This window comes from Helianthus annuus, chromosome 12 (assembly GCF_002127325.2).
Source record: "Helianthus annuus cultivar XRQ/B chromosome 12, HanXRQr2.0-SUNRISE, whole genome shotgun sequence".
NCBI lineage: Eukaryota > Viridiplantae > Streptophyta > Magnoliopsida > Asterales > Asteraceae > Helianthus > Helianthus annuus.
The window spans coordinates 41,048,525-41,076,331 of record NC_035444.2 but is presented as its reverse complement, the minus strand read 5'-3'; the positions used below and the strand labels follow the sequence as shown (position 1 = coordinate 41,076,331).

Below are 27,807 nucleotides of genomic sequence, written 5' to 3'. Positions count from 1 at the left end.
TAGGTGAGGTGTAAAAGTCTTCGAGTCGCGTATATGTAGGATACGCTGTAGCCTCCTAATTCCTCTAGAATCTCGAACTTGTCGCCGCTCATACCAGCCGCTCTTTGCCCTTTTCAGCAGACATTCATCCGATCCGATTCCGCCACCTTCTTCTACGATGACTTCTTCGGTGAGTGTAATGTTCATACATGCACACACATGCACACGCACTACCCTTCTCGCTGTCTATTATATATACATATGCTGTAGATTACCATTTTCATTACATTTACCTTCGATCGATCTCTCTGTAACGTTAAATTTGATTTAAGTTTCGTCCGTTTTTGTTTTACTGTTTTGGTGGATTGTTTAATTTTTAGGGTTTTGAATTTCGGAATTTCTAGGGTTTTGAATTTTGGTTGATCAGTAAATCTGTAAATGTTATGATCTGTTGTTATCGGATCAAATGTATATATATCTAGATTTCAATTTTACAGCGTGTAGACTACGAGATGCTGGTCTCAGAAGGATCACCTCAACCGATGGAAGGTAGTTCTTGCAGTCTCGTTTGATTAATTAATCTGTTTCTTTTGCGAATTCTGGTTTGAACTTTAATAATTTTTATGATTTACAGCTGTGGCTGATACGATTTATGCACAAGCTGTTGATGATCATCCCTCTGCACGGTTCACTTGGACTATAAAGAATTTCTCAACATTTCTTGGCGAAAAGATGTCCTCTGACCCCTTTGTTGTTAGAGGATGTACATGGTATTTTGATTTCCGGTTACTATTATTTTTGAAAGTGTGACATGGTCTAATTTCTTGTTACATGATCTCCTGTTTGTGTAGGCGGGTAGTCGTATTCCCGAATGGTGAACACTTATCATTGTACCTTGATGCTGCGGATTCCATGACACTGCCATATGGATGGAGCATATATGCTCAGTTCAGCTTGGCAGTAGTTAATCAAATGAATTCTAGTTTTACCGTCAGGAAACGTAAGCCTTTTATCTATTTATCGCACATTGACAGGAAGGAAATAATTTATTCATAGCCTTCTAATTTCCACATTTTACTGTGCAGATACACAACATCAGTTTAATACTCGATGCAGTGATTGGGGTTTTACTTCGTTTATGCAACTTAAAGAGCTGTGTGAGGAGGGAAGAGGGTATCTTATGAACGATACGTGTGTAATTGAAGTTGATGTGACAGTGAGGAGAACTTCTGAGTTTTCGTCACATAACCCGAAAAGGAAAACGGGTTATGTTGGACTTAAGAATGAAGGAGCTAGTTGCTGTATGAATTCACTGATACAGTCATTATACCATTTACCTTACCTCAGAAAGGTCGGTGATTTCACATTATACCCCTTCATTCAGTTCTTACAAAAAATATAATATAGTCACTCATGTTAACTTTTGAATCAGGCTGTATATCAGATTCCGACCGCTGAGAATGATAGGCCATCGGGTAGCGTTCCCCTTGCTTTGCAGAGTGTATTTTATAAGCTACAGCATAGTGAGACTAGTGTAGCTACAAAAGAATTGATTAAGTCTTTGGGGTGGGAGAAAAATGAATCTTTTATACAGCATGAAGTTCAAGAACTAAGTATGGTTTTCTGTGAGAAACTTGATGACAAAATGAAGGTATAGTTATTCTTGTTATTAAACATGAATGTTGTTGGGTTTAGATTATTGCCTGCTTATGTAGTTATGTACTCTTTTGGTTATGCTGGCACAGGGTACTATTGTAGAGGGTACAATTCTACATTTATTTGAAGGACACTATGTGAACTTTGTTGAATGCATAGATGTTGACTACAGATCATCAAGCATGAGATCTTTTTATAGTAAGTATGTTTGTAAGAACAAAATTGTTTTTATGTTAGTTATAGGTTTTTATCAACACCTCTATCTTTTGTTAGACCTTCAGCTTGACGTTAAAGGTTGTCGAGACGTGTATGCTTCATTTGACAAATATGTAGAAGTAGAACGACTTGAAGGTGTTAATGGATATTATGCTGAAACACATGGTTTACAGGTTGGATTAATTTCTCAAAGTTATACATTTAAACCTTTTGTTATTTTATCATAGTCTTTCATATTCAATCATATGTTGGCCTTCACAGGATGCAAAAAAGCGTATCCGGTTTCTTGATTTCCCCCCTGTTCTTCAACTCCAGTTAAAACGTTTTGACTATGATTTCATGCGAGATACAACGGTGAAGGTTAGTAACTTTGACCCTTATGACATGGTTCAGCTCTTGACATTTGACATGCTTCATTAGCATAATTTATTCTCTTAGTGAAACAATTGGATCAACGCATGATGATATTTGTTGTGACTTACCATGACTCTTTTGGGGTTTACATTAAAGAAAACGATCGATCAGAATACATAGCCGATAGCCCTATCACCTTATTTACACCAAACAAATAACTTGGAAAAAAGAAACTTGATTATTGATTAAGGAATCCTAATCTAATTCAAAGTAAATTTAAGCACACACCATAAAATAGTTGAACTTAAAAGGATTTATATCATGTATTGAACCCGAAAAGTTTAAGTAAAGAAATATATAGTGTTTGGGTTATGAAACTCACAGAGTTCCTCAGGTGGTAATTATTAGTAATAAACCAAGCTTGTAATATTCTCGGTAATGACTCCCAACGGCATGAATCCCTAAGTTCATATATTGTGTCATAGTTAGTAATATGTATATAATTATAGATAGAGGATCCTCTACATTAAATCCAGAAGTGTGAGAAGTGTATTATAACACTATATATAACACTATATAACACCATATAAACACCGTATAACACTATGTAACAACATATAACACCATATAATACTATGTAACACTGTATAACACTATATAACAAATATAACACTATATTTTGTCTGATAGCATGTCAATGATAAATGTATAGTGTTATATATTGTTATATAGTGTTTGTTATATAGCGTTACATAGTGTTATATGGTGTTATATGGTGTTACATTATATATTGTTATATAGTGTTATATAGCGTTACATAGTGTTATATGGTGTTACAGTGTGTTATAAGGTGTTTATATGGTGTTATATAGTGTTATAATACACTTCTCATACTTCTGAATTAATGTACATTATCCCTACCCTATAATTATATATGTATGTCTTAACTTAGGTTATGGTTACTTATTCTTGTATTTGTGATATAAAGCTTCCTTATTTAGTAACTTGTTGATTTTAATTATGTCCTAAGCTTGGTTTTCATTGTTAAATGGTAAAATACTGAATGAATTATTATTGATTTTAAACAATGATCAAGTTTGATGAATTTGGATTTGTTTTTGATGGTATCAAGTGAAAAGTCAATTCTTGCTTTGACCCTTATGACATGGTTCATTTGATCTTGACATTTGACATGGTTGATTAGTATAGTTTATTTTGTGTTAGTGAAACAATTGGATCAACACATGATTTTCGTATATGCAAACTTACCACGGCTCTTTTGGGATTTATATTAAAGAAAAGGATCGATTAAATTACATAGCCTTGCCCTGTCACCTTATTTATACTAAACAAATAACCTGGAAAAGAAGAAACATAATTAAAGAATTCTAATCTAATTAAACTTCTAATAACCATGAAAATATAAAGAATTAAACAATTATTTTTCTTTTAAACCGATCTCACCTTTGTAGCAACCGGAATTATCCATCATTTTCTACATGGCACTTGTTGTTTGATATACCTTGGAATACGTTTGTTCACGCTTGCAACAATAACTTTGTACGGTAGTCAATGGAAGGATGTACCATATAGTACTGTGTACATACTTTGCTTATTGTTAGAAATAATTTGTCAAGAAGCAGACCTCTTGTTTGGACATTTTTATGTAAAGTTATTTGATTGATTGAACAGATAAATGACCGTTATGAATTCCCCCTGCAACTTGATCTTGATAGAGAGGATGGAAAGTACTTATCACCCGTAGCAAACAGAAATATTCGCAATCTTTACACTCTTTACAGGTATTGTGAAATGACTCTTATAAAACTGCATAACAAAGTAACTAAATGGCCATGTTAAACTCTAAAAACAGTTAAAAACGATTATTATTCTTGTGGGGAGAACAAGGTTCAATCATTGGAAGGTGTAAATATTTAAGGGGGAAAAATTAGCGGTTAAAAAAAATGATAATTATTCAAATTATGGGAATATGCACGAATAACAGTTAAGAGTAAGACATAAGAAGTTGATCAATTCTTGTGAATAAATTTGCTCTTATTTGATTAAAGTCTGAATGTTTTAAGTTCAACAACATTTTCGCAGTGTTTTGGTTCACAGCGATGGAGTAGATGGCGGGCATTATTATGCCTATGTCAGGCCTGCGCTTTCTGATCAATGGTAAGAAATATTATGTGCTTGATTTGATAGCTATTAATGATCTCTATTTGCTTGGATGGTCCATGTGGTTTTTTGTTTTTTCACCTTTAGTCCCCAATTTTTTAAATAGCATGTCTACCATTGGTTTTCTTAGTTAAGTCTAAGTAAAATGACTAAACTACCCTTACTGATATAAATAATAATTAAAAAACTAAAAGAAATATAATTTTTTTTGGAAGGAAAATATAATTAATCATTTATAGTGAGTCTCACTCTCACCACACCCTCCCTTCCCCGATACCTTTCGCCGGTGCCAGTCATCTTCTCTGGCGAAATTGTTTTTCCGGCCACCAAACACCACTTCATTTCTTGCCTTGTTGACTTCTTCATCTACAATTTGAAATATATGCCAAATAGTTACAGAGCAAAAGCAAAACTTTATTTGTTGGTTCCACCATCGCACATCTCAAGAACCCAACCAACTTCACTGCCGCCACACAACTACCTGATCAACACCACCGCTAAACCTGCAACCACCAACCTTAAACAGCTAAACCCCCTAACCACTAACCACCGCCTACCATATCATCAAAACATCACCGACTACTCCTCACCTTTAACCCCCACCTCTGACGACAATATCACCACCATGACCTCCGACGACAACATCACCACCACAACCTTCGACCTTGATTCCGACGGTACGAGATGAAACCAAGCGACGCTCTTGATTCCGACGGGTCTTGATTCAGGCGGTCTTGATTCCGGTGGAAAAGTAAAGGGTTGTGGGGTTTCCGGCAGTCTTGTAGGTTCTGAAAAGGTGGAAGACGTGGGAAGGGGTAGGGAGGGGTAGGGTTGGGTTTAAGAATTTTGGTGTATATGACGGTGTCGGAACAGGAAGAGGGGAAAGTTGAAAAGGAGGATGGGGGAATGGTGATGGTGTTGCAGGTTTTAGAAAATGGGGAAGACGATGGGGCTAGGGTTAGGTTTAAGAAATTTATTTAATTTGTTTTTTCATATACATGTGGGGCCCATTTAATTATAATTTCCTTTAATTGTTTTAATTTTTATTTTCATATTAAGGGCATTTATGTAATTTTACGAACACTTAACTGAATAACTTAACACCCATCCAGTGTGGGGACTATCCGAGTAACAAAAGATCAAACCACAAGGAGCAGACATGCTATTTAAAAAAGTTGGGGCCTAAAGGTGAAAAAATGGCAAACCACAAGTACTATCGGGCAATTAACTCTTTTTTGAATTATGTAATCTTTTCTTTATACATAAATCAATCTACATACAAAAATAAGTATTTAGTGGATGGATCACAAGAAAATAATGAGAAACCTAAAAAATTTCATTGCATATATGAAATACAGTTTTTTAAAAATTAAAATTTTGGAAAAAAAAAAAGTTGAATTTCATATATGTAATATATCATGTAGTGCATATCATGTGTAACCCTACATATAATTATTACGGAGTACAAACATTTTTCCATTGAAATCTGCAACGTGTTTTTTCCAACTTGGATATATTGTATTGTATTACATATATTATACAACTCAACCTCGAATTAAGTTTTTAGATTTCTAATAATCTTATATATATATATATATATATATATACATATAGAGGGAGGGAGGGTTTTTCAAAGAAATGTTTGTAAAATGAGAACCACCTTAAGATGTGAAATGATGAGAACTAGGCCTTCTGAAAGGTTTTTCAAAGAATTTTTTTTTTAAATCTTAAAAAAATCACTTGTTTCAAAAAAAAATGTCGTATACAAACATTTACATCGAGTTTAAACAAAATTTACATCACCGTAAATAAATTTTACATCAACCGTAACTATTAAATCGACAATTTTTGTTTTTTTTTTTGTTTTTACAGATGTGTATAACATTTTCATCTACTTTTGTGCAAAAAATTGTGGCCCAACTCGCGCAGAAAATAGGAGTTCTCATGTTTCTCATAACTCCTGGTGGTTCCTAATTGAACCGAATCCTATATATAAGGGTAAAATGAGAACCATCTTAAGTTGTTACAACCATTAGAACTACGTCTTCCAAAAGATCTTCTCAAAAAAAAAAATCTCAAAAATCTAAGAAAAAATCATTTGGTCCAGCGAAAAAATAAAAAAAAATGTCGCATGCAAAAATGTATAACACATGTGTAATAGTGCGTTTTTTTATTTTATTTTATTTTTCAAGTTTTCTATTTTTCGTATGATACATATATGTAGTATATTAAAGAATAAGAATTTTGGAAAAAAAGCACCATTAGACATGTGTTACCATATATTACACATGTGTAATATAAAAAGTCTATGTGACTCCCAAGGACTTGTTCTTGCAGTCCTTAGCTTGTCTTTCAATTATGTTTTTGGTTTTCTTATTTATATTGAGTTTTCTCATATATGTTTTTGGTTTTCTTATTTATATTGAGTTTTCTCATATATAGGGATTAGTTAACAAGACTATTTAGTTTAAAAAGTTTATGAAGCTATATAAGATCATCCGTAGTGGGGGGTTTTGTCATTTTTTTTTTCCCAAAAAAAAAAACGCCTGACCACGCCCTTCCACTGCCCTCAGGGGCGTTTTTGTTGCGAAATTGGGTTGCGGCGTTCCAAAGTAAACGCCGGGTGGAGAAATCTTGGGCCAATAAGACCCTTCCACGGTCAAATATCATTAGTTTTAGAGTAAATTGTGGTTTTGGTTCCTGTGGTTTAGTGGTTACTGCTATATTTTCTAAAATCCAAATATTTTGCAATTTATGTACCAATATTTCTATTTTATTGCGGTTTTAATCCACCACACTAACTTTAATCAATTTATAGTTAAATCCTAATCACATGAAATACATGTGGGTTGCATTTTGGTAAATGAACAAATAGTATTTAACTCCAAAAAAATTTCCATGCTTTGTGTATAGTGGTTGCGAATTAAACAGGCCATTTATATATTCAAATGTTTAAAAAAAACAATAAATTTCCTCTATATAAATTCTTTTAAAATTTGTGTTTTTTAGTAGTTTTAAATCAACCAACAAAGATTGGGTCTTTTTTTTTGAACAATCGTCAACTGGACTTTGATAAATCCATTTTATTATAATAATTTGACTAAAAAGAGTCATTGTTTCAGTTAACAGGACTTTGATAAATCCATTTTATTAACATTGAGTCATTGTTTCATGTTGTACTTTGCAACTTACTGAAACAAAAACTATTTACTGTCAATTAAACAAAAAAAATTGCAATTGGTGATGAAAATTAGGAGGTGATTTTTTAGCAAATGAAATTGATAAGTTAATTGCACCGTTCTTAAAAAAAAATTATTTAGCTCCCAATTTTTATCATCAATTCAAGCATATATATATTTTTTAATTTACAGTAAATAAGTCATCAGTTTAATGCCCTTTGCTAATATACTCGCTTCCCAGTTTTCATCACCAATTCATTTTTTTTATGTTCAACTAGTTTTTAATACGTCGCGCGTTGCAGTAAAACCGAGCAAATAATGATGTAAAACAGACGTGATTTGAAAATAAAGAATGTTATAGAAAGTCAAGCCATTAGAACGGAGAGTTTGTCATTTTACCATTTTATTATACCAAATAAATACTTTATTTTGAGTACAACTCCATTTTAACAAAACTTATAACAGAATGTCAAGAAGAAAAATCACGAAAAACTACGTACTAAAGTTTTTTTTTTAAAAAAAATTATAAGCTTAACTTATTAAAGAAGTATCAAATTGTTTAATAAATTAATATATGTTAAAAAAAAGAAAAAAAAATGGAAAAGATGGTAAAGGAAATATATTGTTTTAGGAAAGGAAAAAAATAAAAAATACGTTAATAAAAGAAAATATAACAATAAACTAGGGGAAGATTCAAATGAAAACCACTAGTTATTGTGAAAACTCGAAAACTAATTAAAAAAAGCCAAAAAAACATACAAAAATTTTTTTTTTTAATTTTTTTTTTTTTGCAAACAAAATTTCGCAGGTTTTTTAATATAAAAAAAATTTCAAAAAAAAAAAAAAAAATTTTGTGTAGTGCACATGTGTAATACTGCACATGTGTATGTGTACTACACATGTGTATTATTACACATGTGCACTACACAAAATTTTTTTTTTTTTTTTTGAAAAAAGTTTTTTTTATATATAAAAACTAGCGATTTTTATAAAAAAAAAATTGAAAAAAAAAATTTGTGTGTTTTTTAGGCTTTTTTTAGTTAGTTTTCGAGTTTTCACAATAAAAGTGGTTTTCATTTGAACCATCCCCTAATAAACTATTACAATATATTAAATAAAAAAATAAAAAGCTATATATTATTTTAAAAATAAAGTTACCTTCGTGAACTATATATATATATAGAGAGAGAGAGAGAGAAGATCATGCGAGAACCACCTCTTATTGTGAGAACCGCGAGAACCAATGTGAACACACCAAAAATGTCTAAAAATAGCTAAAAATCACACAAAATTTTTTTTTTGAATTTTTTTAATATTTTTTATAAAAAAATCGCTACTTTTCGAAGCCAAAAAATTTTTATAAATTTTTTTTTAATATTTTAGGTTTTTTTAGCTATTTTAGGTTGTGTTCACATTGGTTCTCAAGGTTCTCACAATAAGGGTGGTTCTCGCATGAGCCCCTCCCTATATATATATATATATATATATATAGAGAGAGAGAGAGAGAGAGAGAGAGAGGGAAACAGGATCAGGAGAAAACGACCTAAAGTTTGAGAACGGATCCTAGTCGAACACGTGGCGCGCGATATAATCATGACAGGGGGGCTTTTTTGTCCTTTTATCTTCCCTTTTTCCAATTCGCACACTACTTCATTTTTGGCGTCTAAGATTTTTTTGGCGTTTAATAGATTCAATAATACCTGGCATTTTACTGGTCTTTTTTAGATCTGTCTCGTTTAATTAATCGTTTTTGTGTCACATAGATAACAGTTTGGCGTTTATGGCGTTCCCAAATTCATTAACATGTTGGCGTCTATGGTGTTGCCAAAATCATTATATACCTTTAATAATTCAAAGTTTACATTTTTTTGGCATTCTTATAGATTTTATTTTACCAGTTGAATTAATCCCATATATCTTATAAGGTAAAATTTTTGGCGTTCATGGCGTTCTTAATAATTCATTATATTATAATTCATTAATATTTCAAAAGATTTCAATAAGACGAAATCAAAACAAACTAATAGTCTTCTGTGTATGGTATTACATCAAATATGTACCCATCGCTTTTTTCATCACTTTCTTCAGATTCATCATCATCATCATCATATTTTGCATTGGCGTATAACGCCATCATCTCATCTCATCTTTGCTGCAGCCTATACTTAAATATCATGACAACCCTGGATCTTGTATCGTTCGAAGGTGCTAAATCACAGAGTTGTTCAAGAAGATGTAGTCTCTCTGTCTTCAGCATATCGTCCATCGGCAATGAATATTTCACCCCGTGTCGATAAGTCATTTTAACCGTTCTTGCTTGTTCATCCAAACCCCACTTGATAACTGTTAATAGACCAGTATGGTCAATAAAATCATCTGCTGGAAATTTTCTCTTCATTCTTCTTATTACCTTTTGAGTCCTTTCACAATCGTCGGCCATTGGAACCCCAAGGGCAAGAATATCCCTCTGAACGGATTCATCCATACTAAGTATGGACTTGATTGTCTTGACCTTCACCCTTCTCATGTCAGAGAACTATAGGACGAAACGTCTCTCCGACCTATCAAACCTCCATGTAATAACTTGAGCCATTTTTTTAAGTTTGATGGCGTTTTAGACAAGGTGTGACGTGTTAGAGAATACCTGAAGTGTTAAGGTTTGTTTACCTTTTCTACTTAAATAATGACCTTTTTTTTTGTCATCATGTAGGATGCAGTCCTAACGTGACATGTAATTATGGCGTCTTTGAAAAGATAAATAAATTCAAGTACCCATGTAGTGGGTTTTAATTATAATGTTAGTAATAAAGTTTTCATCATTTCAGTTTACTGTTTGTAGTTATTGTTTGTTCAGCTTCATCTGTTAATCTGTTAAGGCTGTAACACGTCCCATCTTTCAGACAAAGATGGCACATTGTTTTGTTCTCTTGCACATTGTTTTATACATTTGTTCTAAAAAAATGCTTGTAAAACCCCAAGATGCCACAAATTTTACTATAGTTGTAGAGTTTGGCGTTTGTGGCATCTTGGCGTTTTACAAGCTTTTTTTTTTAGAAATAAAGTATTTATTTAGTGGAAAATTAGATAACAAATCACAGAAAAAAAAATACAAGCGAAAAAAGTAAATTAAAAATCCTAATCGAATTTCTCTCCAAATCTTTATTGTCATCAGTCTCTTTCTTCTTTGAAACTAAAAGAACTGTCACAAATATATGTCGTTTTGGCTTTAGTGCGATTTATTGTTTGTTTGTGGTTGAAATGGCTTTTTGTGGATGTTGGAGACATAGATCGATGGCGTGTGAGTGGGTTTTTTGCTTGGTCTTGATCTTTATCTTCATCCCCTTTTTAGTGCCATCGGTTTCTTCTTCTCATCCAAGCCTTCTTCAAGAACAAAGAAGACAAAATGGCATATGACTGTCATCAGTCTCTTTTTCTTGAAGTTTTGTCCATCTCATGCAGTAAAATCTTATTAAGTTACCGCCCTCAGCTAACAATCCATTCAGTGAAACTTCACGCAGAACAATACTGAACATCCCAGAAACGATGTTTGCCATCTTTAATTTTTTAACCTTTTTGGCGTTTTACAGTGAGTGGTATTTAGGAACCATGGTGTTTGTTTTTTGGTTTAATCAATGGAAGGTGTTGTGGCGTTTCTGATTATAGGATATCTTTGGCTCGTAGTTTAGGCGGGATATTATTAATAAGCGCAATTAATAAAATATCTGTCGTTTCAATTACTGTTTATATTTCCTTTTTTGCTCAGTTTTATATGTTAAGTCTGTAAAACGTCCCATCTTTAATGGCGTTTTATCTTTAATGGCGTTTTATATTTAATGGATTTTTATGGGAGAAATGATGTTTACCCTTTTTATCCTTAATGAAGCACGTTCCAAGTAATAAAATTGTTGTTATTTACGAAAACGCCACCGCGCCAATTTTGTCCATAGATTGTTTTGATCTGACGATCCATAAGCGTTCTCACTGTTCTCACACTTTTCACCGGTTTCCCTAAATCCGAACCCTATATATATGTTTATGTATGTGTATGTATATGTATATGTATATGTATGTATGTTGAATAAAGTTATTTAATATTCTATTTTTAGGTTTATTTGTATTTATCTGTTGGAAAAAAGATAAGTTTTCTCTGGAGTTCTATGTTCAGTAGGGTTTATTCAAGGGTTCCCCTCCGTTCTAATTACATCATTTAAATATATTTTCTCAATTACTTTTACATTATGTATTTTTTTATGTTCAAGCACATTTTTTAATGCATTCGCTAAAGTTAGTTTCTTGTAGGTTTAAATTTGATGATGAACGAGTAATTCAAGAACACCAAAATGTAGCATTGGATGAACAATATGGAGGCGATGAGGTGATTCTATGGATGATAGAAGTGATGTTTAAGCATACGATATACCTAAAACTTATATCTGATTTATGTATACTATATTATTGTGAAACAGTTACGGCAAATAAAGCTTGGGTTAAACAATTCTTCATTTAATTATATAAAGCAATCTAATGCATACATGCTTGTATATATACGAGAAAGTGAGAAGGGTAATATTATCTGCAATGTGGAGGAGAAGGATATAGCAGAGCACCTTAGAGTAAGATGTTTAATTAATTAATTGTGTTTTTGGAATTTTTGTTACCATACTTGAAAATCACATTATGCACTTTTACATTGCAGATAACATTAAAGAAAGAACCCAAAGAGGCACATTTATATACAATTATAAAGGTTTAAGCTTCCATTGTTACTATCCTTCGAATTACCATTTGAGATTCATAAAAATATTAGTTTCCTTATACTATTGACGAAAGTAGGTTTCTTGTGAGGAGGATCTTCATAAACAAATTGGAAAACATATATATTTTGATCTAGTGGATCATGGTAAAGTTTGTTGTTTCCGTATCCGAAAACAAGACTCTTTTGCTCTTATCCAGGTATAATCTTTGGTTATTATCATATGTATTTAAAATAGTAAAAGGAAGTTGACTGAAATATCTGAAATTTTTGCAGGAGACAGTTGCTAAAATATTTAAAGTAGCAGTGCACTGTCAACGACTTTGGATGTGGGCAAAACGCAAAAATCACACTTATCGCCCTCATCGTCAATTGACACCTCAGGAAAAAGCTCAACATGTGTGCACTTTTTTCAGATCTACTTTAATCTAGTTCAAATAAGAGTTAATTTGTTGTTAAATGATTTAACAAAATAGGTTAAATATTTCCAAAAAAATGTATATCAAGTTGATCAAACAATCATCGAATCAATGAATCCTGTTATATGACCCTACAATGGACAAAATTTTTTGCACGATTAGGTGGTTTGAACAAGGAAAGAGTGCTTCTAGGTGGTCTTTAATTATTGAAGTGTTAATAGGTATGTCGCTGTTTAAAACAGCGACTTTCACTCTCATTTCCTGCAAAATGTCAGGTCTCCTGCCAACATTCTCTTTGTCCACAGAAAGTCGTTGTATTGAACAAAGAAGTAAAGAAAGTCGTTTCAACGTAAGACTTTCTTGAAAGTCGCTGTTTGAAATCTATACATTCTGGAAAGTAGCCATTTCAATTAAAGATGTTCCAGAAAGTTGTTGTTTCAATATAAGATGTTCATAGAAGGTCACTGTTTGAAATCTATACATTCAGCTACTTATAGTAAAAAGGTAGCCTACTTAATGTTTCATTTTCACACAACTAGCCTACTTAATATTATATACATTGCATACACTATTCTCTGCAGAAGAAGCACGTGAACAAAGTAAAACTTGAAAGATGGGTGGGCTAAAAAACAAGAAAAGGCAGCAGTCACTTTAATTTTTTTTTGAATAGTCGGTTCTAGTTTTGAAACAGTGACTTTATTAACATGTTACTTCCAATCAGCGACTTTCTATGATGTTGTAATTCCAAACAGCGACTTCATGAAAATTGTACTTTCAGTCAGTGACTTTCTTGAATTTGTGATTCCAAACAACGACTTTTTTAATGTGGTACAATGAAACAACGAACTTCAAGAACATGGCACTTTCAAATAGCGACCTTCAGGGGACAAAGAAAATGTGCGCAGGAGGGCTGCAGGTTTGAAGGAAATTATCGTATAAGTCACTGTTTAAAACAATGACATACCCATTAGTGATTTGTTAATCCTTGCCCACCTAGAAGCACTCTTTCCTTGTTCAAACCACCTAATCCTGCAAAAAATTCAGAGTGGACATCATTGATTGATTTTTATATAAATCTAAGAATAAATATTTAGAGCCATTGCAATGGTAGTGACCACTACTATCCAGAACCACCAAAACACAAGAAAGGTTAAAATAGATGGTTACCCTTATCATATTAAAAATTGACATTACGATCTTGCAATCATTACTATTTACTATTGGGCAATTAATTTGCATTAAAACTTTTCTGCAAGTTTTGCGTTACTTTACTTTAGGAATAGAATAATCTGGGGTTTTGCTATTTCATTACTATTTTGTATTAGTTGTCTAATTTGTTGTTGATTAGGTCGGATATCTAAGAAACTATATTACTAAGGATGACAATGCTGAGCTTCATCTGTTTTTGGAAGTAGAAGATAAAGAGGTAAGATCTCACTGATAACTTCTAGTTTCTAACTTTTTTTATAGTCATTCAATTTTCTTTTTATATAGTAACACACACAAATCTTTATTGTAAAATTGGATACCTGGGTGATCAATGTAGGACTTGCAACCAATTTCTCCGTGTGAGAGGACTAAAGATGAGATTATGCTTTTCTTCAAACATTATGATCCATTAAAAGAAGAGCTTCGGTATCTACTCTCTTTATATATACGAACACATAAAGAATCATATATACACACATATAGAGGATCATATTATCATTTACTCTTACATCATCATACACCTAAGCACATGAACAAACAATTATTAAGGAATGACTATCTCTAGACTCTTTATCACTAACAAGGAAAACTCTTTAACATAACCTTTACATCATGACTAGATGTTTATACATGCAACCTTGGCATCCTAACAAAATTCCTATTTAGATTCTAACTCATCATCATCATCATCATACTCAGTAAATCCCACCAATAGCAAAGCTAAGGTAGGGTCTGAGGAGGGTAAGATGTAGACAGCCTTACCTCTACCCCATAGGAATAGAGAGGCTGCTTCCAGTGAAACCCCCGGCTCGATAGTAGTTTTGCATCAAGCCTTGGACATAAGGCACATAACACTCAACAATTAAGACAAAGGCTGCTTCCTATTTAGATTCTAACTACAACTCTAAAAATCATTGGAAAATCAAATTTAAAATTCAAATACAAACTATATTTATTATGAGTCTAATAAAGAAATTGTTAGGTTTCAAGTGGCGCGGGTAAAACATAAACAAAAAATGCACACACGAAGAACACGCAGCTAACAAAATATAAACTATAAATAACACAAGAATTTTACGTGCGACTAAGCATCCAATTTTTCATCTATGTTGAGCATAGGTGAATCCTCATATATTACCCGCTGGTTCCAATTCATCAAGGTTTTATCCCTCGTCATTACCACATCTATGTTCTTTTGAAAAATCAACCAACAGAAATCCAAAAAGGTTAACCTTTCGATCGTAACTATCCCGTCTTCAACCATAACAATGACACGTGTCTGAACTTGATGGTTGTTCTATTAAACACTGTAAATCAAACCGTTCTACTCCTACAAACTTGATATTTATAAAACAATCGTTATAAGATGATCTCTTGTAGACAAATCTCCACTAGAATGGTGAAATTTCACAAAACTGGTTCCTAATAAACAATCAAAATCCGAACTTGAAATTTCACAAACTCAAAACTAGAACAAAACAGTCCAACAACACCTGAGCTTGAAACAAGTGAAATTAACCGAAATAGCATCCTGTTACATGATCCAATCAGCTAATCTTTCAACGCAAATCAACTAGCTTAATCGACCCAACATGCTAGGCAAAGGTTTAACCCAACAACTGAAAGTGTAGGATCCGGTGTGTTTAGATGGGAAATTTTGATATAGAATACTAATTTGGTAGAAATTTCGGCCGCATAACGTTTATATCGGCCCATTTGTATTAGCTTCCAAAATATACCGAAAAAGCATACATCATTAACAATCTGGAGAGAACACAAAAGTTCTCTCCTCTCAAATCCTAAAACTTATGAAGGCCAAGCGCATAAACTACTTATATAGGACATGACTGCTGCGCACCTACTAGCGTAGGACTCCTACGTGAGTAGGAGTCATATGTCATGTCATGCGCTCCAAAACCTTTCTAAACACATATATCTATACAATATTCAACACACGCTCTATCTAACTTATTCGACAAATAACGAACACACATAAGTGCACCAACAATTCCCCTACAACTTTAATCTAGTGTTGTGAATAACTTCAATAAATTCCCCCTTGATTGATGATTCGGACTTGCATTTGATCCAATGTATTTCCCCTGAAATGACACTTCAGGTCTTTAGTTGCACGGTTTCTGATCCAATCCTCTGATTTGCTAAACTGCAATCTTCACGAATATTAACCAATTTGAATCTAATCAATGTAGCTTCTCCATTTCAACGTTAACCATATCTGCGTTCAGTTTTTGATATACGTCTTTGCTCAATACCTTGGTCTTCAAAAACCTAACCGACAATTGATAAACTCTTTGAATACCAAACTAGTAAACTTCAAATTAGTGAAAACCCATGAAAATCTTGAAATCCCTTTTTTCGTAATCAACTTTATACTTCTCCAACTTGAATGATTGACTAGTGTAAATGGTAATCTCCACAATCAGCAAAGCTTCATCGGTTCACAAATCATATAGTAACACACTGTGATCTTCAAAGTATTAGATAAACGTTATTCAAACATCAATTTTGTAGTCTTCTTCGTTAGTTCTGGTGCAACGCAATCTTTAGACATCATTACTCTGTAGAACATGACTCGTTTGTCTGAAAACCCAATATATATTCTTCTTCTTTAGTCACAATAGCAAATATCTAGAATTAACCATCATTACTCCCTAGCGGTTCGTCTAGAAAATAACTCATTTGCTTGGAGATTAAAAATGTAGTAGAGCTCTCATGTATCTAATATCTTGAAAGCTATGTGAAATCTGACGGCTCACAATGACCACAGATATCTCCTATATACCAGCTTATACGAAGATGAGACTTCAATATGATCACGAACTAAAGAATCCGAAATTCAAGATATGTTGTACAAACAGCTTGATGAAGACTGAGACCTCAATTTGTTTCCAAATTGAAGAATACGAGATACTATGCATCACTAGTCAATTTGAGTCAGAACCACCCGAATTCCGTTGCATCTCTGTCTAAAATTTCAAAAATGTCGGAATTTTAATATATGACATTTGAAATTTTATTACCCCTCATCTTTGCAAATTCTGACCACTTTAATATCACCTCTGAATTTCCAAGAATTCCCCCCCCCCCCTCCATTTTGTCAAATTCTGATCTCTCTTATCTATGAAAACTCAATTTTGTGGAATATTTGACATTTTGCTCCACAAAAGTCAATTTTTCATCAATGTAGAATTTTACGTTTTGGCCCATTCATAGTCACTTCACCAATTGATAATAGTTAAGAATAGGTCACCATGACTACCCCACTAACTTTAACACTCTGTGATTTCATCATTTTTAGCAATTCTCTGAATCCTTTACCGTATACTCGTATTACCCATATTTGACGTTAAAATCTTGAAAATCTTTTCAATCACCAATTTTTTTCTGGACACTCGTCTAGTCAACAGGAGCAAAAAATTTTCAATCACCAAAATTTTGTGAACACTCGAAAAAAATTTCAATCACCAATTTTTTTAAACCTGCGTAGGTATGAGAGTTTCCCCATGAGCGTATGAGTCATGTGAACGGATGACTCTTAGGCTTGGACTCCTACGCGCGGATGACTCATTTGCTTGGGCTCCTGCGCGTGTAGGACCTCTTGCGTTTATGCTCTTGCTCGGGCATGACTCCTGCGCTCCAGGAGGCTGTTTGCACATTTTTCGATCTAGAATCTTCATTTCTTCGAATTTGATGATGAATCCACCACAGACATGTGCGAAAATCAATTCTAAACATAATGATACAATTTGAAATTTCATCCAAGAATTGATCTTCAATTTTGATTTTTACGTCTAAAACACATAAATCATGAGCGTAGTTTATTCTATTAACTGTTAGATTGATTGAATCGGGTACCGTAGCTCTGGTACCAATTGAAAGTGCAGGATCCGGTGTGTTTAGATGAAAGTTTGGATTTAGAATACTAATTCGGTAGAAATTTTGGCAGCATAACGTTTGAATCGGCCCGTTTGTATTAGCTTCCAAAATATACCGAAAGAGCATCCATCGTTGACAATCTGGCGAGAACACACAAGTTCTCTCCTCTCAAATCCAAAAACTTATGAAGGCCAAGCACATTACACTACTTATATAGGACATGACTCATGCGCACCTACTAGCGTAGGACTCCTGCTCAGGTTTCATGTCATGCGCTCCGAAACCTTTCTAAACTCATATATGTATACAATATTCAACACATGCTCTATCTAGCTTATTCAATAAGTAATGGACATCCATAAATGCACCAACAACAATAAAAAGAATACCCCTTTAGGTTTCTTGGTACCTTTTCAAGAAAAAAGACCATCGCACCCCTGCCTCACTCGCTCTTCTGTCCATCAACCCTGATCATTTATCCGGATAATAGAAACCTGCCAAACAATACAACGAATTAATAACAAACCTGACATTCCATAGGATGCCCCTCAAATCATTTTGTAAGTGTAGTAAACTACCTGGTGATTGTAGCTTTATCAATTTTGTGAGAAGACCAAGTTAATCCAGTTGAAAAGACCAAGTCAATCCGCATTATGTGGGGGGAGGGGTGCGGCATGGAAGAGCACTATGGAGGGGGTATCGTTAAGTGGATCATGAGCGCTATGGAGGGAGACTTGGGGGCCCACATGCATATCCAACCAAATCTCTTTATTTTTTTAATTTCTTTTTTCTTTTTTTATATAGTTAAAGGGTCTTTAAAGGGGGTGTTATCCCACACCATGCAACTTAATGATAAAGCCCCTCACTTATGTGGCACACACGTGGGCTTATGTAGCGTGATAAAGCCCCTAGGGGCTTTATTCCACACCACCCAACCTTAGTGGGGTTTTCTACTCCCCCAATCCACTCACCTATCACTTCGTCCAGCATCCTTTCTATATTTTGTAGCTTTTTTTCTTTTATCATATTCTTCGGTCACCAACATATCTGCTAAACCATAACGTACACTCTTTCCTCTATCTCTTCTAGGTTTTCTCGAATGTTTAAAGTAACTTTTCTTTTCCAATTTTGAACGCTGGCTTCTCTATGAAAACATCAATCAAAACACATGCGGCAGTTATGAATAGACATCGAAGAATGACCGGAACATTTTGTTCTTTTTACATGTGTATGAGTACCTTCCTGTCGGTTGAGCCAAAGGTGCAGAGAAAGCGCAGCCTTGGGTTTGAGAAGACCAAAGTAATGAATGAACAAGTCTGTGAGTTGCTAAAAGTCAGTATCCTGCGTAAGGTACGTTGCCAAACCTGAGTCGCAAACCCAGTGATGGTCGAGAAGTCTACAAAAGGATGGCGCATGTGTGTTGGTTATAAAGACCTCAACAAAGCTTGCCCAAAAGATTGTTATTCTCTTCCAGAAATAGACAAGAAAATAGACTATCTTATACCATTCCTCTTGAAATGCTTCTTGGATTGTTATAAGGGCTACCACCAAGTCCAAATGGCCCTTGAAGACGAAGATAAAACTGACTTTCGCATGGAGATAGGTATCTTTTGCTACATCAAGATGCCTTTCGGGCTCAGCAACGCTAGCGCAACTTACCAACGCTTGATAGACAAAACCTTTGGAGACGATATCGGGAAGCACATCGAGGTGTATATCGATGGCTTGGTAATCAAAAGGCCGGAAGAAGATCAGATACTGAAAGACATTGAGAAAACCTTCAATTCCCTGCTGAGTGTCAACATGAAGCTCAACTCGAGCAAGTGTTCTATTGGGATGGAAGAAAGCAAGTTCTTGGGGTTTATGGTAACTAAAGGTGGATTCTGGGTGAATCTAGAGAAGGTACAAGAAATAGAAAGGATGTCATCCATGCGCAACATCAAGGAGATGCAGCGGCTAGCCGGCCGCCTGGACGCGCTAAATCGATTTTTGTCCAATCACGCTGCGAAGTCCTTTCCTTTCATAAGTACTTTGCGCAACTCCATGAAAAAGAATGAATTCAAGTGGACACCAGAAGCCGAGACTGCTTTCCAGCAAATGAAGGAATGTCTTATACAACTTCCCACTTTAACAGCCCCACTCGATAAAGAGCCTCTGATCCTGTACTTTTCCGCTTTAGACAAGGAAGTCGGCTTGGTTTTATTGGTGGAAAGGGAAGGAGTACAAACTCCGATTTACTATGTGAGCAGAATGTTAACTGATCCGAAAACACGCTATTTAATAATGGAGAAGTTAGTTCTAGCACTGGTGCACGCATCGAGAAGGTTGTACAGGTACTTCGCAGGCCATGTAATCACAGTTCTTACCAATTTCCTCATTGGTAACATTCTTCAGAAGCCCGAGATCTCAGGAAGATTAGCGAAATGGGCAATCGAGTTGGGGGTCACAACATAGTTTATCGGCCGCGCCCAGCAATCAAGGGGCAAATCATGGTAGATTTTGCCACGAAAATCCTCGCCGACAAGATACAAGAATGTGAAGCAGTTGAAAAGCCCGCGCAAGGGACATCAGATGAACTATGGCTGTTGTTCACTGATGGGGCGTCAAATGAGGATGGCGCGGGAGCAGGGCTACGGTTGGTCAGCCTTAAAAAGCACGAGTTCACATATGCCATCAGGTTGGATTTCAAGAATACCAACAATAAGGCCGAGTATGAAGCGTTCTTGGCAGGTCTGCGATTGGCCATCAAGATGCGCGCAAAGCACTTACAAGCGCATGTAGACTCCCTACTAGTCGCTGGCCAAATTAACGGGTTATATGATGCGAAAGGTGAAGTCATGGAGCTCTATGTTGAGCAAGTAAAAGAATTAATTTAGCAGTTCCAATCTTTCAAGGTTGTTCACATCAACCGTATTGAAAACAAGCCAGCCGACGTGCTCAGCAAGGTGGCTTCAACGGCTTTTCAACATCTTGCTAAGGGTGTTCGAATCGAGGTCCTCAAGAACCCATCTGTCTTGCTACGCCAAGTCAGTGTAATCCAATTAGGGTCACCTTCTTGGATGACACCTATTACACGCGCGCCAGCTCTTCTAGCTTTGCTTTCTAAAAGCTTGAACAAGCTCAGGCCTAACTTCTTAATTTTTCTATTCCAGAGCTCCAACCACTTGCCTCGCGCATTGAAGCAGCACTAGACTGGGGGACTTGAAGGGGTAGGGTCCTAAATCATGCGCCGACCAATCAAGTCACGCGCGGGACCATATTTTTATCAGACTAAGTTGGTAGCTTTCCCAACCTCGCGCCGGCTAATCAGGTGCAACGTAGGTCGCGCGCGAGGTCAGGGCCAACACAGGACCAGATTTGTCACTTGGCTCCTTGGATGAAAACCCTTACTTCCTAGACCTTGCGCCGGCTACACGGGATATCCCCGACGCTCGCGCGGAGGAAAGAAGCGCAGGTAATCCTAGGACAAGTACCAAAGGTACAAGTGGCAGAGTAGTGGCCAATGAGCATCCAACATGCTGTATTCGATCATGCTCCACGATTAACAATCGTACAGGAGACAAAAAGGTACACAAGGACGCATACGTGCACCAATCAGCGTGCGTTGACCACTGCTCCATGATCTCCACTTAGCCACTGATGACAGACCAGACAACAAGGACAACGGTCAGGACATGTGGATCCATTCAGCGTGCGACAGCTACCCTCTCGCCTAGAAGCACCAACGGTCGTGGCAGAGGGGACAAAACGGATATTCCTTGTTGTCGTCTACAGGCCCAAGATCCATCAGCCCATCTCCTTCCCACACATCCCCGGTTATAAATAGTGAACCTCACCTACAGGTTTAAGCATCGCCCGCTTGCTCTCTCACTCTTAATCACACACTTTTATCCTCAAAGCATATACTTATTCTCACGCCGGAGGGTGGTTACCAGGAGAACCCCCTATTTCCGTCCTCGTAATGAGCTTAACAGTGTGTTTAGTGTTTTGCAGGATCATCACATCATAGCTTGGACGAGAGAAAGAAGATTAACCTTATTTGTCGAGGCATAAACCACAAACTAATCACCAGATTAGTTTGGTGTTTCTTCAATATTTTATATTATTCATTTGGTGTTGTCTCGCTGTCTTACGTGTTAGGTGCACATTGATCCTAGTTGGCTTTTGATACCCAAGGCCTAGTTCAGCAAATACCAAGTAAAGTATTAGGCTAACATCTGCCCGTAGAACTAATGCATCTTTGATCGTCAAGTCTCCATTCTCGCATGGAAAACTTAAACGACCAGGACCAACTCTTTTGGGATAGCGATTGAATGGTAAGAAAATAAGATGTATGACTTTGTTGTCTATGGATGATGAATGAATCTATTCACCTCATTAGATAGAATAATTTTCTTCTTCTCACGATTAATCTCTCTCTCTCTCCAGCTTTTGTTACATTTGTGTACAGGTTGTACGGATCCATATAGGCTATACCATTGTCGACTTTGGTTCTTCAAAAAATCAAAACTGTTGACTTCTTCGGCATCCCAACGTTCACTTGATATTTTGTCTTGCGGTCTTGCCTTCTTCACTACTTGTAGCTTTTATGGCCTTTTTTTATAGCAATGTAGCTAGCTGACCGAACTAATGCCCTCTGACTTTCATATTACATTGGGTATCTTGATGATACTTCTGGCTTACTCTCTGGTTGAGCAATGTTGTTACTTGATACAAAATTATGAAACATGCTTCGGTGTTATAGCCACGATTGGAATCCAGGTGGCAGTTGATTTGTGAGCTTCTAATTTCTAGTTGAAGTTAGGGTAGGCATGTCCTATACCCGGCCCAATACCCTTCATCTATTTTGTCGGATAATTACCCGTCAGGTATCAGGTATACCCATTAGTATTTCCAAATACATTTTTCTACTATTATAATTATTGTCAACTTTTATTTATATAAAAATACCATATATAGATTGAAATATACATTACATACATACAATTTTATCATATATATATAATAACATTATAATTTTTATAAAGTTTTATATATATACTTCACAACATAAAAATATAAACACATATTCCAAAAGAATTTTTTTTCACATAATGAACCTACTTAAATAAATCACTAATAGATAGGGGCTAAGGGGAAATAAAAATATAAATAAATCATTCGGGTAAACGTGTATGTGTTTTCGGGTAATCGGGTTGGGTATCACCTAATCCCATACCTGTCCCATACCCGTGAAGATTTTAAAAATAAATCTCATATTCGGTCTCATACCTATCAGGCTTTGGGTGTACCCATCCCATATTCGGGTTTCGGATATACCCGTCAAACTCGGGTTATTTTTGCCATCTCTGAGTTAGGGTGATTCCTCCACCCTAGATTGTAAGTATTATTGTGTGAGTTATTTTGGTTCTTCTTCCTCGATCATAACCATGTCCAAACCCCCTGCCACGACCATGAAAACGATCACGGTAATTTTAGAACCCTCGTACACTCTTGATTGCCCCTCTGTTCATTCTGATCATATCGCTTGCCTTTGTAACTGATTTCTATTCTATTAAGGAATAGTTTACCTTGTGTATCTGGCGTGCCTTCTCTTCGATGTAGACATTCCTCAAATGCCTTGAGTCTTCCAAACGCGTCTTCAAACTCAATGTTATCATGATCATTTCTCTGTTTCATAGTACCCACAAGTTAAAGTACTAAACCGAGTCCAATAACTTTATGACCAAGGTTTCTTCATCAAATACATAACTATAATCGTTGAGACAGTATCACTATTTATCAAGGTTTCTCTCATCTTCCTTCATCTTGAGTTTTTTTTTTTTTTAAATTCGCTCTTCAATGTCAGGAGCCAAGCCTTCTAGATTTGCTCCGCCTCAACATGACGTGCCTTCAAAGATGCTCATATTTCTCGAGCATTCTTGAATCAGGAAATCTGAAGAAGAATATCTTTTGGCATACGAGCCGGTTGTTGTTGGTTTCTTTTACCCTCTCCACTGGAAAATCCAATCCAATAGAAGTAAAGAAAAACTACTACTCAGAAAAAACTCATTCTACTTCCCTTTCATTTCATTTCACGGATAGCCATCCTACCTAAATGAACAAAGTCTTTCTTCCTAGCGGGATTTATAAAGAAGAGAAGCCAACAAGCAGCCTCTTAGTAGCTGCTCTTTGTGACGAGAATATCATTAGTTATCTAATCGCTTGTCTTTCCGTTCAACTTCGCCCATGTGTTAGATTGTTTGTCAAGTCCCAATGGATATTCAAACGAACAAAATATTATGGCTAATTCCCACATTATTATTAGATCAACAAAACCACAACAAAAACTTGATTCTTACAAATCCCTAACCAAATGCGTTAGACTATAACTAGGATTGTCACATAATTATCCTAAAGACATCCAAACTTAACTTGTTTAGGACACTAGATAATTATCTAATCAATTAACTAGGACATCATAATTACAACCAATTATTAAATCATTATCACGTTTAATAATCTATAATTATCCACTCCTAAAAACCGTTCTTAAGCCTTACACACCAAGTCGGTTACATAACTCGAAATTCCCAACAATCACCCCTGGAATTTCGAACTCGAGTCTGACATCATCTTTGTCTTGACTCCCATGGAACTCCTCTTGATCTCTAGCTATGTTTTTCGGATCCTTCCTAGCTCGAACATTCTTACGATCATGTACATGACTAGTCATTTGTCCGCGACTCATCCTTTGGTCATAAGAACCGACAATACCATTAACTCGGATGCGATCTTGAGCAAACAATCGCTTTCTTAGATCATTACACGTCCCCACATAATTTAGACTCATCTTCGATTCAAACCGCGATCAAACACATACTCATAGAATTAGGCTCATCATTGACTTAAACCTTGATCAAACTTAAAAGTCAAAGTCAAAAGAATTTGTTTCTTTGTTTTTTTTTTTCCTTTTTTTTTTTTTTTTTTTTTGAAAGTAGTACACAAAGAAAACAAAAACATAAAACCTTTGTTGACTTTTTAGTTTCTTTCTCTTGCTAGCTAGAAAAACAAATTCCGTTTTGTTTTTCTAATATTGTATTGATTGAAGAAACAAAAAATCCTTTCCACATATATTATATCGCCTGCTAGAAGAAAATAAATTCCTTTTCTCTCTTTAGCATAGAATCTTGCAAATCATGCATCGGAAAATGTCCTCCACCCAGTCAAATTAAAGAATACTCTTGTTCTTTGGATCGTTGGCACATGTAAATAAAGAATGTTGCCGCTATCTTCCGGTCACGAATCTCTCGTGGAATCACAACCGTTGCCGGTTCGTAAACTCATTGCACGAACAACCTACTCGTTTCACGCCATCTTAACAGTACCACGTCACCGTTATCTTCCGGTCACGAATCTCTCGCGGAACCACAACCATTGCCGGTTCGTAAACTCGTGTCACGAACAGCCTACTCGTTGCACACCACCATAACAGTACCATGCCGCTGCTCCGATGTACCAGTACCACCAATCTCGACTTTCTTGATCACCAACCCGTTACACTCCTTAGCTGCCGATTAAGAACCCATGTACGCGTTTGATATTGATGATTGAACTTGGCTCTGATACCAATTCAAGTCTCAATGGATAATCAAACAAACAAAATATTATGGCTAACTCCCACAATATTATTAGATCAAGAAAACCACACAAAAACTTGATTCTTGCAAATCCGATGGGAGGCTTTGATAGTGTGCGGGGAGGACCTCCGCACAAGGCCCACGATTTCGAGGGGCATGCGATTTAAAAAAAATCCGATACGTGTATGTTATTTTTTTTAAATAGTAAAAAAAAAAAACACTTTCAATATATATGCCCATTTACAAATTATTTTTTATGGTTTAGAATTTAGCCCACTTAGAATTAAGTTTATTAAGCCCAATACTGATTTGATCTTTTTTAAATAATAACAAAACATAATAGAAGGACACATTTTTCAATCTCGAACAGGGTAAGTGAATTCTTAGAGACGTCTCTGCAAATCCCTACCCAATACGCGGTATATATAGCTAACCTAATGCGTTAGACTATAACTAGGATTGTCACATGTTATCCTAAAGACATCCAAACCTGATAACTATCTAATCAATTAACTAGGAGATGATAGTAACAACTAATTATTAAATCATTATCACATATATCCCAATAGTTTGTACTTTGTACTATCGCTTGCCTGCCTGACCATTGTAGTCCCAATTTCTGAGGAATAACACACCCGGATTCTTTTTCATTAAGACTAGAAGGTATGGGGGCCGGTTGGGGCCCGGCTAGGACCGGCGCCGGCCCCCCACACCGCCCCCCTCCCTGCCGTCCCGTCCTCACCAGCAGCCCACAACCGAAGTTGCCGGGCCTCCTTCTCTTTTCTTCTCTCACATATACCTATACATACATACATATATATACACAAAGGGGTTCATCCTCCACCCCCTAGGTCCATCCCCTCCAAGCCACTCCTACGTGGCGATGACGTGACGGCCCATCCTTGGAGGACTTGCCTCCTCCATACCTTCCAGTCTAATCAGAAAAACTCCCTCAAAAATCCTTTACATCATGACTAGATGCTTATATAGGCAACTTTCGTTGGATTCCTTCCCAAGTTCTTATTCAGACTCCAACTACGACTTTTAACAATAATTGGAAAATCCAATAAAATTCAAAGAGAAACTATGTTTATCTATGACTCAATTAGACAAATAAAACTTATATTTATCTTAAAGATCTTCGACCCACTTGTTTTGTTCCATACCGAGTCCGTTCATTAAAGAATTAACCAATATATACAGCATGGAATCAGCATTTCTTATGGTTTTTACATACATACAGGTATGTCGGGAAGCTTTTTGTTAAGCGTACTGGAAAACCAGTTGACATACTTTCAAAGCTTAAAAAACTGGCTGGTTATGGACAGGGTGAAGAAATTGAACTATTTGAGGTCGGTATTTTATATTTTGTTTGCTATCTGCTTCTGTTATATTTGTAAGCTGTTACGTACCTTGATCATCCTTACATACAGGAACTGCAATTTGAACCCAATGTTAAGTGTGTACACATTGACAAGAGGCTTAGTTTTGAAGGAAGCAAGGTATTCATGCAATTCTTTCTTTGTGGTTTTAGTTCTTTGTTTATTTAATTATCTTTTTGTAATAATTTTCTGGTTTGTATGTCTTTATAGCTTGAAGATGGGGACATTATTTGCTTTCAGAAAGTGGTTCATATTAAAAATACCAATACGATGCGTTATCCTGATGTTGTTTCATTTCTGGAATATGTTCATAATCGCCAGGTAATTTGCAACATGTTTATTCTGATTTAATAGCATTTTTTGTACCTTTTCCTTTATTATTATTATTTGTTCACTTTTCCTTGTTGGCTCATGTGGATCCCGCCCGAAGAACAGATGATTGAAAGCCAAAATAAGTCTACAATCAACTGAGCCAGAATAATAATGTTTGGATTCATTCTCCTCGCAATGGCAAAGGCATAACTGCTGCTTCCTAAGGTCTGCTACAAGCTAAAGACTACTGGATCACATGGTCTGCGAACCGGGTGAAGACTAAGGTCTGCTGGAAGCAAAGGTCTGATCACCCTTTGATTGAAGAAGACAAAGTCTGCTGGAGAAGGTCTTTTGAGGCTTCAACAGAGGATAGAGCTCATCAGAGGATTGAATCATCAGATGTTGTAATCAGTGTTTCAAATGTAACAGTGTTTAGTGATAGCAGATGTTAGAGGTTGTTATAGTTGTTAGATGTCATTGTCTAGGTGACATCAGCATAGATTCCACAGTGGTTTATTTTGTACGGGCAAACTGAGTGATCTAAGGCTGAGGGGGAGTTTGTATTCATGCATACGTGAATTATTGTATGTTCAATCATTCAACTTAAAGTATTCATGATGAAAACAAATCTCTCATTATTTGTGATTTAAA

At 35.6% G+C, this 27,807-nt stretch overlaps 1 protein-coding gene across 1 annotated transcript; it reads left to right on the top strand.

Moving 5' to 3' along the window:
• On the top strand, positions 1-27,807 carry LOC110869104 (ubiquitin carboxyl-terminal hydrolase 12-like). The gene is made up of 22 exons (XM_035980950.1): positions 1-169; positions 477-528; positions 614-749; positions 831-979; positions 1,065-1,330; positions 1,412-1,630; positions 1,725-1,833; positions 1,909-2,024; positions 2,113-2,211; positions 3,898-4,007; positions 4,309-4,383; positions 11,865-11,940; positions 12,032-12,178; positions 12,262-12,312; positions 12,399-12,518; positions 12,595-12,717; positions 14,086-14,163; positions 14,284-14,372; positions 26,706-26,814; positions 26,896-26,964; positions 27,055-27,165; positions 27,280-27,807. Exons 1-22 carry the CDS (start codon positions 158-160, stop codon positions 27,313-27,315), a joined length of 2,352 nt encoding a protein of 783 aa, XP_035836843.1. The 5' UTR covers positions 1-157; the 3' UTR covers positions 27,316-27,807.